Source organism: Chinchilla lanigera, unplaced genomic scaffold, assembly GCF_000276665.1.
Source record: "Chinchilla lanigera isolate Chin_1 unplaced genomic scaffold, ChiLan1.0 scaffold00085, whole genome shotgun sequence".
NCBI lineage: Eukaryota > Metazoa > Chordata > Mammalia > Rodentia > Chinchillidae > Chinchilla > Chinchilla lanigera.
Genome location: NW_004955486.1, coordinates 4,563,470 through 4,579,356, shown reverse-complemented (window position 1 = coordinate 4,579,356; position 15,887 = coordinate 4,563,470). Strand labels below are relative to the sequence as shown.

The 15,887-nt window shown below is 38.6% G+C and overlaps 1 protein-coding gene across 1 annotated transcript in view; it reads right to left on the bottom strand.

The window, feature by feature from the left end:
- Positions 1 to 15,887, bottom strand: part of Rere (arginine-glutamic acid dipeptide (RE) repeats) — a gene marked incomplete in the record, with an annotated part of 392,228 nt that overhangs the window by 116,444 nt on the left and 259,897 nt on the right. The window contains 2 exon segments of the mRNA XM_013504212.1: positions 10,231 to 10,330; positions 11,743 to 11,867. Of these exon segments, the coding sequence (XP_013359666.1) occupies positions 10,231 to 10,330; positions 11,743 to 11,867 (225 nt within the window).

The following is a 15,887-nucleotide window of genomic DNA, read 5'->3' as shown; positions in this document are numbered from 1 at the left end:
TGTATATGCATATATAAATAAGTAAGCAAATACATACTCTCCTGAATATGTAAAAAGCTTAGTTTAAGTGTCTAATAGCTGCCCACATTTCCAGGAATAAAGCTGCCCAGGCCAAGGTGAAATCACTGCAGTACAATTATAAATTTCACTTGAACAAAGAATGTGTGTTTAGTATTGGTGAAAAAAGGTAAAAATAAAAAACAATAAACTACTGGGAAAGAATAGTGAACAGAAGTTTGATTTTATTAAGCAATGGGAAAGATATCTGAGTCCAAATACTGAAATCCAGTATCTGTTTAGTGAAAATAAGTCGGTGTAGTTTTCCTAGAAAACCACATTCTCAAACTATAGTTTTTCTTTCTTCTATAGCTGCTAAGGGTGACTATAAAAGTCTGTTTGTAAATGGCTAAAGAGCATGGCTGAATCAACCCCATTAGGGTTAGCCATTTACAGGTTGTCAGCATTATGCCTACAAATATCTACAAGCTCTAACTGTACAGACAGGGAAGCCTAACACAAACCCGATGTAGGGAAACACATACCTGGATCACACACAGAAACAGTTACAGACACAATCTTCCAGGGAAATACCACTGCTTCTTCATATCTTCATTTATATTTAATAAGATACATCAAAATATAAGCAAAACAATTTAATGTGTAGGTGTTCATAGTTTAAAACATCAAATACTTACAAAACATATTATTGTTATAAGGAGTATATCCACTGTTACTAAGAACAATCTCTTCTATAAGAGACCAACACATTTATTACACCTTCCTTTATGTTAGTATAAAATTGTTCTCAAGAAGTAAAAAGATAAGGGGCTGGGGATATAGCGCAGCAAGCGCCTGCCTGGCAAGCGCAAGGTCTTGAGTTCAATCCCTGGTCCCACCAAAAAAGAAAAAATTAAAAAAAAAAAAAATTTAAAAAAAAAAAAAAAAAAGAAGAAGAAGCAAAAAGATACATACATGTTAACATAAATGAATAAACAACAACCATTGCCTGAACTATTCTGTGTGTTTACCACTGGGCCAAAAGTTGTTAGTTACATGGTGACGAAAATAAGGCATCTATAGTACTCCTCCCTTTTCCGCAGGAGATACCTTTCAAGATGGTACCAAACCCTATTCATGCTATTGCATTTCCCCCACACATACCTATCTTTCATAAAGTTGACTTTATACACCAGATACAGTATGAGATAGTACTAATGACAATAATTATAACAAAGTACTGTAAAGAAGTTATATGAATGTGATACCTCTCCCTCCTTTGCCTTCTTCTTACCCTTCTTGTAATAACGTGAGGTAATGTAATTACCAAATCATGAGACGGAGACACTGTGGTGTGGACACTGCCATTAGCCTACAATTTTAAGTGTTAAGCATAAGCACTGGGAGGCCACACAGAGGGTCTGATAACGGAGAGGGCTATTAGTGACTCACTGGCAGACAACACACACACCATGGCTGCACAGGACAGGGAATGAATTTATGTCCCGGAAGCGAGTGGCACAACATTTTTCCACACTACTCAGAACAGTACATAATATACACCTTAGGAACTGTTTACTTCTAAAATTACCCACTTAATATTTTCATACTGCAGTTGTACACAGCAACCTGAAATGTAGAAACAAAACTGCTGATAAAAGAAGGAGCCTCTCTATAAGTTAACTAGTTATTTTCCCATGAGGACTCTGCTATTAAAAATGTAAACATGTGACTCAGCTTTATATAATCTGAGAACCATGTGCATTAAATTAAAATGAACCACACACTCCAAATGAAACTTAGAGCTTGTCAGGCTGGATAAAAAAGCAAGGAACAGCTGAAGTTCACAAGAGGTGTCACACCATCCAGATGTCACACCAAGCATAAGAAAGGTGTAGTAGCTATCTAGCATAACAAAAGAAAGACGTCCAGACAAGGGGTATTCCTAGACAGAAAGGGGCTTGCAGCAAAAAGGTAAAAGGGAAAATGCATGGAGGCACACACAAGTATTACTAGTGTTCATGTACCTAATAAAACAATTTCAAGTTATGAAAGCGAAATTTGGAGCCTGGCGTGGCAGTCCAAGCCTGTAATCCCAGCATTCAGGAGTGTGAGGCAGGGGGATTGACATGAGTTTGAGGCCAGCTAGGGCTATAAAGCAAGTTCAAGACCAGAGACCAGCTTGTACTACATAATGAGACCCTGGCTCAAAAACAAACAAACACACAAAGAAACACAAGCAAAACTTAATCCAAAAGAGAACAAAAACTTCAATCACTGTTGAAGACTTTAATACATCTCTTATAGTAATTTATGATACAAACAGGTGTTTAAAAATTATTACCATATAGACGATGTGAATGCCAATTGCTTTGTAACAATTGACAATTATATAACCACACAACGAATAACTGCAGAGTGTAAATTCATTACAAGTACACACAAAACATTAACTAAGATAAATCACATGCCAAGCCAAGAAGCCTCAATGTATTTCAAAAGTCTAAAATCTGAGTACTGTATTATCTGACCACTACAAAATTAACCTGACTTTTAGGTTAATAAAACTCGGTAAATAATAACACTTGGTAAACTTTTAGGTAAATAAAACTCGGAGAAGTACCCAACTATCTAGAAAATAAACAGTGGCACATAACTGTAATCCCACGGGGGCAGGAAAGCTGAGCAGAAAGATTTCCAGTTTCAGGCCAGCCTGAGCAGAGTGAGACCCTGTCTGAGACAATACTAAGTAAAAAAAATTTTTTAAATTGGAAGGAGCCAGGCAAAAGAAAAAACAATGAATCAAACCCTAGTTATCTCAAAAAAATCAGTAATGTGATCAATCTCTATTCAGACTGATCAAGAGGAAACATAATTGCAATTTTAGGAATAAAAGAAGGGCCAGAATTAACTTTCTACAGATATGAAGAAGGTAATGCAATAATAATTCAAATCTTTTGCCAATATGTTTGAGAATCTAGAGGAAATGGACAAAAGGCTTTAAGAGGCACAGATCTGCGTATTTGCAAAACTGATACATGATGAAATATAAAATCTGAATATAGCCTGTGTCTATTTATGATTTTGAAACTATCCTTAAATAATACTAGGCTATGATGGCTTCACTGTGAATTCTAATAAATATTTTTTAAAAAACAAGAAAAATTAACAATTTACAAGCTCTTTAAGAAAACAGAGTAGGAGGAAATAGTTCCCAACTAATTTTTTGAGGGTAGTATTATTCTGATATCAAAATAAAGACTATGGCTCAATATCCTCCATAAGCACAAACGTCAAATTCTTTAACAAAATATTAGCAAATTGAATCCAATAGCACCTCACAACCAACCAGGACTTACGAAGTTAGTTTAACATTTGAAATCAATCAATGCAATTCATTGTATTAATAAAGCAAAGGATAACAACCATAGGATGATCTCATTAGATACAAAAGGGAAAACAAGCAACTGACAAAACTCAACCGCCATTCATGATTTAAAAACAAAAAATCCTCAACTGGATACAGAAGGGAATATTCTCAACCTGATTATAAAACAACAAAAAACTCCACACTGCACTTAATGCTGGATACTTCCTAGGATCAAAAAGGAGGTAAAGATATCCCCCTCTGATCACTTGTATTCACTACAATACCACAGTATCAACAGCAGTCAGAAGGTATGACAAAGAAGAGGAAGAAAAAACAGACCAAAAGAGAAGAAGTAAACTGTGAAGTAAACTGTCCTTGCACATGATGTGACTGTGTACAAGAAACCCTAAGGAACTAACCAGAAAGCTATCAGAGCTACTCAGTGAATTTAGCAGGGCCAAAGAATAAAAAGTCAACACATAAAAATTGATTATTCTGTTCTATTGATGAACATTTGGAAATTGAAAGTTTAAAATAAAATTTTCTTTTAAAAATATAATTTTTGCTTACAATACTCATCAGACAGCAAATAAGTGTAATTTTAACAAAATACGTGTAAGATTTGAACATTGTAAACTATAAAAATCATACTACAATCAATTAAAGAAAGGTTTTCTATAATGAAGAAATATATAATGATCACGGATTGGAAAAGTCAACACAGCGTTAAGATGTCAATTCTTCCCAAACTGATCCCCCCAATTATGTCGTCCCAAAGAAAATGAAAAATTTTTTTTCCTTTGGTGATACCTAGGACTGAACTCAAAACCTTTGCACTGAGCTACTTCCTCAGCTCTTTTTTTCACTTCTGAGATAGGGTCTTACTAAATTGCCAGGGTGTGTGTAGAGGGGTAATCTTAATTTGTGTATCCTCCCAACTCAGCTTCCCAGAGTTCTGGGGTTATAGACGTGCACCACGACACTTGACTTCTATTAGTTTTATTTAAAAACAAAAGTTGACAAGTTAATTCTAAAATTCATATGGAGATACAAATGGCCTAAACTAGGCAAAGCACTATTTCAAAACAAGCACAAAGTAAGAAGTACAGTATTTCTTGTGTTCAAGACTTCCTATAAAGGTATTCAAGGCTGGGCATGGTGGTGCACACTTGTAACCCTAGCACTCAGGAGACTGAAGCAGGTGGGTTGCCATGAGTTTGAGGCCTGCCTAGGCTACACCGTGAGTTCAAGGTCAGCCTGAACTATGACTGAGACCCTGTATCAAAAACAAATTAAAATTAAAATGAAAAGGTAAGTATTCAATATACTGAGGTTCTGATAAAACAGAGATTAGATCAAGGAAACGAACAGAATTCAGAATAAGACCCAAACATATAGAAACAACTGATTTTAAAAAAAGATGTCAAGGCAGTTAAATGAGAAGTCTTCTCAACAAATGCTGCTCTTGCTGGGCATGGTGGTACACACCTGCAATCCCAGCACCTGGGAGTTTGAGGCAGGAGGACTGCTGCAAATTTGAGGCCAGCCTGAGCTACAAAGTGAGCTCAAGGCCAGCCTGAACTGCATAGTGTGACCTTGTCTCAAAAAGACAAAAAAAAACAAACAACAACAACAAAAAAAAACAGCGCTGCTCTAACAACTACCTATTTGGATGGGAAAGAATGAACTTTCAGCCCCTATCTAGCATCACATACAAAATTATTCACAATGTAAGAAGTAACACTTGTAAAAGAAGCACAGAAACCATCTTTGTAATTTTGGCATAATCAGAGACACTTCCATAAAAGGAAAATAATGATTTATGGGATGGTAGAGAACTAAAATACTTAGAACATACTATGGGAGAAAACATATATCAAAGGATTCCTCTCTGGAAGATAAAAAGAACTCTTACAACTCAATTATAAAGGGAAAAAAAACCCCTATTTTTAAACTGCACAAGATATTTGAACATATAATTCATGAAAGGAGTTATACAAAAAGGAAATAGATGAAAAGCTGTTCAACATCATGGTGGCAGTTAGGGAGGCGTTCCAACTCAATCCACGCAGGGGACTGGTGGAGCACATTTTCAGGTCTGTCTGGGTGGGTCAGGGAGGCAAGGTCCTGCAAATGATGTCTGGTCTGGCCCCTTCTGCTTGGGCATTCTTCTGAGCTCTGTTTCTGGGCCACCCTGATCTAAGCAGTTCTGCCGGAGCACACCCTTCCACTACGGTGCTTCTGTCCGAGATCCATGGACTGAATCCCCTGAAACCGTGAGCCAAACCATACCTCTTCCTTAAGCTGTGGGCACCAGGCATTACATCTCAGCAGTGAGAAAACTGAGTAATACAACCTCTAACAATCAAGAAATTGGAATTAACACTTCTATAACACCACACACCCATAAGAAAGCTAAAATTAAGAGGTCTGCTGATACCAAGTTTCAGTGAAAATGACAAAAAGTAAAATTCTAACACACTCCTAATGAGAACATAAAGTGGTAACCTGTTCGACAGTTTCATAAAAGATACCTACTCATAAAGAATTCTGCCATTCTACCCCAAGTGAAGTAAAAATGTAAGTCCATACAAAGGTTTGTATTGCAATGCTCAGAAAATCTTTATTCATAATTACCAAAGGTTTGGAAGCAACTGAAATGTGCAGCACCGGATGAATGCATGAAATTGTGAATCTATTCAGTGGAGTTCAGTAAAATGGAACAAATTACTGACATACAAGACACCATAAATAGGTCTCATAATTAGTATACTGGGAGGAGTTAGAACCAAAAGTGTATATATATATGATTCCATTCACATAACATTCTAGGAATTGCAAACTACAATGACAGACAACATATCAAGGTGTATCTGAGACTAGAAGCTGCTATAAACTATAATGGGATCAGGCAACTCTTGGGAAGTTTGGAAATTTCTGTATCTTGGTCATGTTAGTTCTTTCACAGATGTGTAATCTGGGGGAAAAAACCTCATCGAGTTATGGACTTTAGATCAGAAGAGTTTATTCTCTATAAATTATATCCTAAAAAGTTGTTTTCAAAGTTGCATACTGAGCTAGGGGTGTAACTCAGTGGTAGAGCACTTGCTTAGCATGTGAGAAGCTCTGGATTCAATCTCCTGCATGTATACACATACACACAAACACACACACACTTAATATGCTGAAACTTTCATTTGAGAATACTGAAGGAAAAAAGTCAAAATAAGTAACCCAAGATCTTACATTTAAAACTAGGTCCATTATAAAATAGGCCACATAAAGAGGTAAAAGTTCACGTATTTTAAACTTCTATATTGCCTCAGGAAATGACACTAGACACTAACCGCTCAGGTTTATTCTACACTATAAATGCCTAATCTAGTTTTAATCACTCTAAAGAAATAAATATTTTGCACACAACAATGTATGTGTTTTTAATTTTTTGTCTCACTCAATTCATATTTTCTACTACTCTAAGGTAATTGAACATTAACTTCTCATAAGACTTTTTCATTCATGTTACTTTTCATTAAGCAAGTGTCTGTAACCAACCTCTTTCAAGCCAGTACAATAAGTAAGTAAAAAAACTAAAACAGCAGTAAACTCTTCTACTGATCACAAAACATGCACACAGTACACAATCCCTCAGTGCCTAAACGTAAGGGTGTGGCATAACACAATCTGAGCCAGCTCCAGCCAGCAAGACGGAAAGAATATGAAATGACGGGAAGGCAACTTCATGAAAATAAAATCTTTTAAGGACAGAAAACACACCAGCAGTGCTAATGAAACCTTCCAAAGGAACTTGCCACAAAGGACCATGGATAAAAATAGCTGATATTATTCCTGTATAGAATTTGTTCTACAGAATCCTTAGAGGGCTTGGAATAAGAATGAAGTGCCAAAAATAGACGTTTAATTAAATACAGTAAAATCTTCATTATTCAAAACTCAACTGATTAACCCAGTCATGGAAGCAGAATTTTTATAAAGCCGTTGTAGTAGATTGATAACTGGTGGTCAACTTATAACCCCCAGCTGAATTGAGTGAGTGTGGTGCTGGGTGTGGGAGGGCCCCCTGGGGACTGTTGCCTGCAGCATAAGGGGCAGACCTGGAGAACAAAAAACAGGGCTGTTGGGACCTGAGAGAGGTTGCTGGGAGATGGTAGAAGCTGTGGGGAGCTGGCTTTCCTGATGAACTTGGCTGTTTTCAACCTCCGAGGAGTTTGGGACCTCACTGGCACTGAGAATGGCTTTGGCTCACTTTGAGGGAGCTCTAGTCCTCACTTTGAGCTTCACTTCCTGGTTCCAGAGGGGAAGATGGTGCACTGCTGGCCTCCTGGAGAAGCTTGCTGCGTTGGCTTCCCTGATGGGAACTCGGCCATCCTGATCATCGGAGGAGCTTGGGACCTCACTGTTGCCGAGGATGGCTGTGGTACCTTCTCAGGGAGCTCTGGTTCTTCTGAGCATCACTTCCTGGCTCCTGTGCAGATCCCTCAGCCTGCTAGCACAGATCCTTCATCCTGCTGGCACAAACTTTGTAGATTCCACCACTGACCTTTGGGCCTTCCCAGCAGATCCGTGAAACAGGACTGCATGAGACACTGTCATGGGCTCTGGGCCTCCAGTTGGATTCGTGGGAGGCATTGTTATGAGCTCTAGGTATTCAGCTGGACTCACGTAGGACATTGTTGTGGGATCCAGGCCCTCAGCTGGATTCCTTGGTCTTAGTGTGTGGAGAGATTTCCTGCACTCTTTTGTATATTATTCTTTGGGTGACTCTTATAAATAATCATATAAAGTATGTGTCCTGTATTATATTGTTCCCCTTGCAAAATAAGCCCCAAACCAACACAGCCATTATACAAAAATCTCAACAGAGAAGTCTATATTAGAGGCTGTCCTTGAATGTATACACAATGTATATAAATTCACACATTCCACCTATTCTGTTAGCAGTATCACACAGGTCTACATCTGTCACGTTATTCATAAAAAAACACTAAGAAATTGGCCATATCATTATATATTCATAATAAAGATTCCTTCCACCCGCTCTTGTTTCCTTCCTTCTGGAGCAGGGTTTCACTATATAGCTTAGGCTAGACTTGAACTCATGTTCCTCCTGCTTCAGTCTCCTGAGAGCTGAAATTACAGATATGAGCCACCACGGCTGTCTTTTTGTTAACAAAAAACAAAACCCAGGCTACTTATTAAACAAGAAAGTATACGAGTGACAAGCGCATTTTTGGGAAATATGAAACACTCAGTGACTTAGAATAGTGTAGCCCCAGAAAGACCAATCAACCTCCAACATCAAGAAACTATTATAACATTATGTAATGCCCCAAGCCATAATTACACTTGGAATTACAATCAATCACATCATACTGATTTCTGTGTCTATTTCCTAAACAGCAAACTGTATAGCACTGTGTAGTAAGATGATCCCTAAATTAGGAATGTGGATGATTTTCTTTCCTATGTTATAAGCTTTTGGGATTGTTGGCATTCAATAAGTCATCTGGCCTTGGATTCTTATCTATTTAAAGATTAAACAGATGATTCTGTGAATCTCTTCCAACTACAATGACCTCTCAAGAAAAAAAGGGCTCTGGGGTCGGTGTGGGGCTTCAAATACACTGGTGAAGCATTAGAACTGTGCAGCCTCATGTTTAATGTCCTATGTAAGTATACATAAACATGTATTCTATTTTGGCAGGGAACTGATTCGTAAATATCAAGTATTATTACTTCTTCCAACTTAATGAATTGGCATTAGTATGCACACAGACAAGAATTATTTCATGTAACTTCAAAATACAGTAAATTTCCAATACAGCCCTTAAGATATACTCTAAGAGGGGCTGGGGATTTAGCTCAGTGGCACAGCGCCTGCCTGGCAAGTGCAAAGTCGTGAGTTCAATTCCTGGTACTGGAAAACAAAACAAAACAAAACAAAACAAAACAAAAGATGTACTCTAAGGCCAAAATGAAATGTCAAAAAATAATAAACTGGTATCAATAGTCAGAGAGCTTGTAGTAGTGTGCATTTATTCTGCATTGCTGTGTAGATATCAGAAGATTAAAGTAAACAAGCAACTATGGTGATCATGTAACAAACAGTACTGTTAGACTCATTTATGTCATTTCACTTTTGATTTCTTTTTTGTTTTTTTTTTTTGGTTTTTCTCCGGTACCGGGAACCGAACTCACGACCTTGTGCTTGCCAGGCAGGCGCTTTGCCGCTGAGCTAAATCCCCAGCCCCTCACTTTTGATTTCTTAGGGATATTATTTTTAAAACAACTTTGTTTTATAATGTGACAAATTAAATGATCCAAAATAAACAAGTTCATCCAAAAAAGTCCAGGTTCTTCTTTATCTTTCCAAGCACTCTCAAATGCACAATGAGAAATCCAGTAAAGAAGGCTAAATACACAGCTTCTGCATTTACATCTTTACTATGTTACCTTGGACTGTGACTTACTTTCTCTAAATCTGTTTTCTTGTGTCTAAAAAGGTGACAATAAAAGAATAAATAAATAAAAATAAAAATAAAAAGGTGACAATAATACAGTTTTCTTCTGAGCGGCGTTAGGATTCACAAAAACGATACATGCACAGCGCTCGCTTTGTCGGGTCTCAAGGCATCAAGTACCACTGCTGGACCTCACTGTGGCTCCCCAAATCTGCAGCGCAGACCCATATGAGGACATGAACCTGGAGAACCAAGTCTCGTCTTCCAGCAACACAGTCCAGTGCTCACTCCAGAGACCACTCCATGTTCATCACATTCTCCCTACAGCCAGATAATGGGAAAGCACTGTCTTCCTGCCCAGGGCCACTTCCAAAGACTTACTGTGTTCAGTGCATTGAGGGTGGTGTCATCCCGAGATGCAGCGACACAGCCGTCCTCCGTGGAGCCTCCGTCACACATCCCTGCAAACGCTGCCATGCTCCTTCAGAAGAAAGGGAGTTTTGTCTTTATCAGCACACAGGAACCTCAGTACAGAGATTTTACCCCTCAATTTTCAAAATATATTTCAGCTCAGACACAATTCCATTTCTATTTGCTTATATATAAACCAGAGTCCTTAGTACTGCTTCTACTCCTGCAACCCTTCATCTTTCAGAAATAGAAAAATTGCTTTAGGTCAGACCCATTCTTTTCTTGCTTTCATAGTAAGGTTCAGATTTCAGTGCATTTGCTACCATACTTTTTTATTTTTTAATTATTATTATGATTTTTTGGGTTTTTTTTTCCTGGTACTGGGAATTGAACTCACAACCTGCGCTTGCCAGGCAGGAGCTATGCCGCTGAGCTAAATCCCTAGCCCTTACCATACCGTTTTAGATTAGGATATTTTGAAAGAAATCTCAGCCAGGTGTGGTCAAACACGCCTGTAATCTCAGCACTCTGAGAGGCTGAGGGAGGAGGATCACAAGTTTAAACCCAGCCTGGGCAACGTGGTGAGACACTATCCCAAAATGAAAGATTAAAGGGCTGTGGATATAGCTCAGCGGGAAGGCCCTGGGTTCAATCCTCAATACTGCCAAAAAACTAAAACAAAATGTTTCCATATGGCTAACGGCTATGTATTCATGAAAAAGTTGAAAAAGTCTCTAGAAAAACACTTGAAATTAACTCCTCTGAATTTAATTCCTTTACCTATACATCAACTTCCTCTAGGTGAATTAAAAGTAAAATGTGTAGAGATAAAGTCTTAGTAGTCATTTATTCCATGTACACATCCTCTCTCTCCTGCATTAAGTAACACCATGCACAGTGCTGCTGACCATGGCCAGCCAGAGCAAGAATTCTGATGCCTCGAGCCTTTCGAGTTTTTTCTGCTGTACATTGGCAATGCTGCAGTAAGTCCCCAAAACACTGCAGACAAAAAATCTCTGCCTATACGACGATGTACTTGGAAAGATTTAAACTTCCGTATGTTTGACATTTGCATATTAGCAGGTTCTACAAGAAGTCACAGGGGAACATTCTCATGTAGGTAAGCCACAAAATGTCCAGTTTGGACTGGGCAGTAGGGAACAACCATGCTGGTGCAGGGTGACTGACTCCATTACTCAGCTGGAGTAAGAAGGGCAGCTAATCACATGTGTGATAAGATATTTTCCTTCTGAAGAGTTTCAAAGTCTGATGTGGGTCAAATTCCAGGAAGAAAAAAAACGACTTTACCATGGTAAACTATTCTTATCTGGTAAGAAGACCAGGGCCCTGGTTACAGAGGGCACAGAAAACAAGTCAGAGAATGCTCAACAGGTAAATAAAATTCCAGGACAAAGGAGAGTTTATTGCCTGCTAAACAGTCCGGATGGCCAGAGAAAGGAGGACGTGGCTGGCTGCTATTACCTTGCTGCCCTCAAGTACATAAGGAGGTCACAGTCATTCACTCCAGGCATCCAGACCAGCTCCTCATGCTGGGTCACAGTATCACCATCTGGAGAAGGAAACGGTTGCAAATCTGGAAGTTTGGCCTGTAAGACAGGAATGAAGACGTCACAATAAAGGTATGAACCAAAAAGTGCTGTCTCAGTAGGTGGTGGTTGGCAAAAAATGCAATGGTTCACTGAGCCTCTCTCTGAGCAACAGAAAAATAACAGAAACACCGTGGGTCATTTAACCTGGCCTATCCTGCAGGTCCCAACCATTTCACCATAGAAAACATCACAAAAGACTTCATCTCTATTGAGGGAGCAGCAGACAGTATCAGAGTAAACCTATGCCAACATGATCCAAAGACTGAAACCGAAATTAACGTGTGACTAAAATAAACAAAACCAGAATTATTTGAGGGGTTAACATAGCTACTTGATAAAGAAGGAACACATATACATTTCCAATGCAACAAATTTACAAAGAAACTACACACAAATAAAACTTCAACTAAGGATTGTTTAAAAAATTTAAATGAACTATCCTATTATGTCAGTGTTACTCTCAAGAGAGTGAGTAGTAATATAAACCTTAGTCAACATAAAAATGAACTAGAGAAGCTAAGGTGAAAAACACAGTTGACTGGAGCTGTGTTGCCAGAAACATCAGTACATGGGGAGGTAGGTGGGGGACGAAGGAACCTTCTGGGATAATCGAAATGTTCTTAATATGGATCACCACCATAAGCTGAATAACATACAGAAGAACAATCTGTCATTCATAAAGTATAACTCGAAAAACTACAAAATATTTAGCAACAGTGCTCAACAAGCAAATTCTAGGGCATCCGATTAAAACATGTCCAGCTTTTTCTCACCCTCCTTTAGCAGGAGCACAGCGAGGGTAAGCTTCTCTACCATGACTACCATCATCACCGGACCTACACAAGACAACAGGCCCTCTCCGTCCAACAGAAGTGAGACAAAGCTGCACATTTAACTTCCATGGTCTGCAGTTTACAGTCCAACTTGCCCCGGCCACACTGCAAGCGCTGAGCAGCCATGTGTGGCATCAGCTCCAGGTGGGAGATGCAGGTGTTCTGAAGTGAAGTACACAACAGTGAGAACGGAAGGAGAGGAGCTACTGCATCCAGCTAGGAATGGAAAACAGCACACATGTATGGCTCCAGTGTTTTCACAGTTGGGAAATTTTCTCTTTCATGTCAAAGCTCATAGTTTCAAATGCTGAATACTCAAGTTTTTAAGAAAAGTGTACGGCAAAGCACAACATAAGCAGGCCTGTGGCTCTCAGGCCAGGAGTCAGCAGCCTCTGCTATGCAGGCTGTCTTTAATAGCTCTCATATGTATGAAACTCTGACTTTCTCCAAGCAAGGATGCTGTCCTTTAACTTAGCATTGATTTTTATAACATTTAATTTAGTTCTGCTTAATATACAGCAAAGATATTGGGATAAAATGAAAACACAAGAGATACTGGTATCAAAAGGTCTTTCACATTAGTACTTAGCACCAAGTACAGTACCTGTTATGGTTGCTCTTCAATGGCTGTTTGTTATGCTAATTAAACAGTAACTCTTAGGTACTAGGACCAACCACAGCCCTCAAAAATGGACTAGACAGATAATGCATACAGAAAAAGAAATGGCAATGGCTTTAATCACAGGAAATGATGGTAAGCCTCAGTGACGAGAGAAATGAAAATTTTCAACACAGATGCCGTTTGTCATCTTTCATGATGATTATGGAGAGCAATGTAGCAAAATCCTCAAAATGCAAACACACTTGCCCTGCAGGTAACAGTGACTGACTCAAAGCAGCACAGGTGACCAGAGACACAGAAGAAAGAACTGTTCCACTCAAACACAGAAGAAGGGAATGCGAAGGAGCGCTAGATGATGGCATGGAGATACAGAAGGATGGAACACTGAAAGAAAAACGAAAGGTAGGGACAGAAATGTTTATTATACTACCCTTTACTACCCTTTATCTAAAAAAGGGAGAGTGAGTCAAAATAAGTTTAAAGAATAACGCTCTCCTAAAAACTAAAGCAAAAAATAGTAATAGTAAGTCCCTATGTATTGAACTGGTCCCATTCTAGGAATTACTTCAAGTAACTCAAATGTATTAATTTGCCAATACAGTACAGGGATATACTGTGTGTGTGTGTGTGTGTGTGTGTCTGTGTGTGTGTGTCTGTGTGTGTGTGTGAGAGAGAGAGAACACTAGCCTGTTAAATATGGATAATAAAAGCAAATAATAAATAACAAATAATAAATTTGTGTAATAAAAGCAAATAATTATATTGGTATCATTAAAAGCAGGAGAGAGATACAAATATAGATGAAAGAACAGTAGCATTAATATAAATGATAGAAAGCCAGGCTTCGTGCCACACACCTATAATTCCAGTATTCCAGAAGCTGAGGTAGAAGATTGACATGAGTTTGAGGCAAGCCTGGGGTACACAGCAAGACCTTGCCTCAAAAAACAAACAAACAAAAAAACCACACACAAAAAAAAAAAACAAAAAAACAGTAACCTCTATCTACCTACTTACCTACCTATCTACCTAGCTATCTATCTATCTGCTAGATAAAATTCTGACTTGAATTGGAATTATCAGTATGAACTCAAACTGTATTTTATCTTTAAAAAGGAGAACAAAAACATACAGTATTCCTACTCCTGTTGACTGACATGGCCTAGAAATAGTAATCAATCCAGTAAGAATGAAAACCCTCTTACCCAGTCAAATAGTAAATATGGAAGAAGTTTCTTTCATTTAGCGAATAAATGAAAAGATGACAAAATTAGATTACCATTATTTTGTTAATTTGGGTTTTTTTGGTTTTTTTTTTCCAGTACCAGGAATCGAACTCACGACCTTGCGCTTGCCAGGCAGGTGCTGTACCACTGAGCTAAATCTTCAGCCCCTAGATTACCATTATTTTGAAATCCCTAATAGGATAGTGGATCTATGGAATAATCAATGGTCACTAATTATCACTAAAAAAGACATGTGCCCCTGGTATAAATACACACCACTACCCGTGAAGTATTCTGTACTCCCTGAGGCAGGGTATCAAACTAGAATGTGATTGAATTTAATAGATTTAATTACTATTAGAAAATGTAGAAGACAAATTAAAATTGGGCACGGTAGTGCATGTCTACATTCCTAGCTACTTGGGAGGTTAAGGCAGGAGGATCACTTGAGCCCAAGAGCTCGAGTCCACCCTGGTTCATACAGTGAGAACTTATCTCAAAAAAGAGAGGGGCCAGAGGAAGCGAAGAAGGGAGGCAGGCATGCAAAGAAAATGTAAAAAACAAGAATTAAGCTGGACATGGTAGTGGTGGCTTATGCCTGTAATTCTAGCACTCTAGAAGGGTGAGGCAGGATAAAGGAAAGTTTGAGCCCAGTTTAGGCAACTCAGAGAATTAGGGAGACTTAGTCCTTAAACAGAAAAACAAAAATGAACTGGGGATGTAGCTCACTGCTAATGCCCTAGGTTCAATCACCAATACTGTTTAAAAAAAAAAAAGTTTAATAACACAGAAAGATACAAACAACTAGGTACAATGGCACACACCTGTAATCTCAGCTACTTAAAAGAGGCCAAGTTTGAGGCCAGCCTGGCAACTTATGCAGACCATATCTTAAATTTCTTTTGTGAAAGGCTGGAGACACACCTCAGTGGGGGAGTGCCTGCCTCTCCTATGCTAGGCCCTGGCTCTATTCCTTAGTACTGCACATTCCCCCACCCCAAGGTCCTATCAGCCAAATCTAGACTATGGTCAACTGATTGGACAAAACTCCCAGCTTCTTTAATACATACACTGAGGAAACAGAAAGGGGAGATAAACCTATGAATTTAAAGAGATTTAACAACAGATATGTCAACCAATTTCAACGAACAGTTCTTATGTAGATTCTAATTTGAACTACTAAAAAAAAGATAAAAGTTGGATATAGTAGACTTCTGAATATCAGGAAGCCGTTAGTTTTCTTTGGTGTGATATACTGTGACTGCATCTTAGAAGGAAGGAAGCGAGAGGGAGGAAAGGGGAGAGAGAGAGGAGAGGGAGAGGAGAGGGAGAGGAG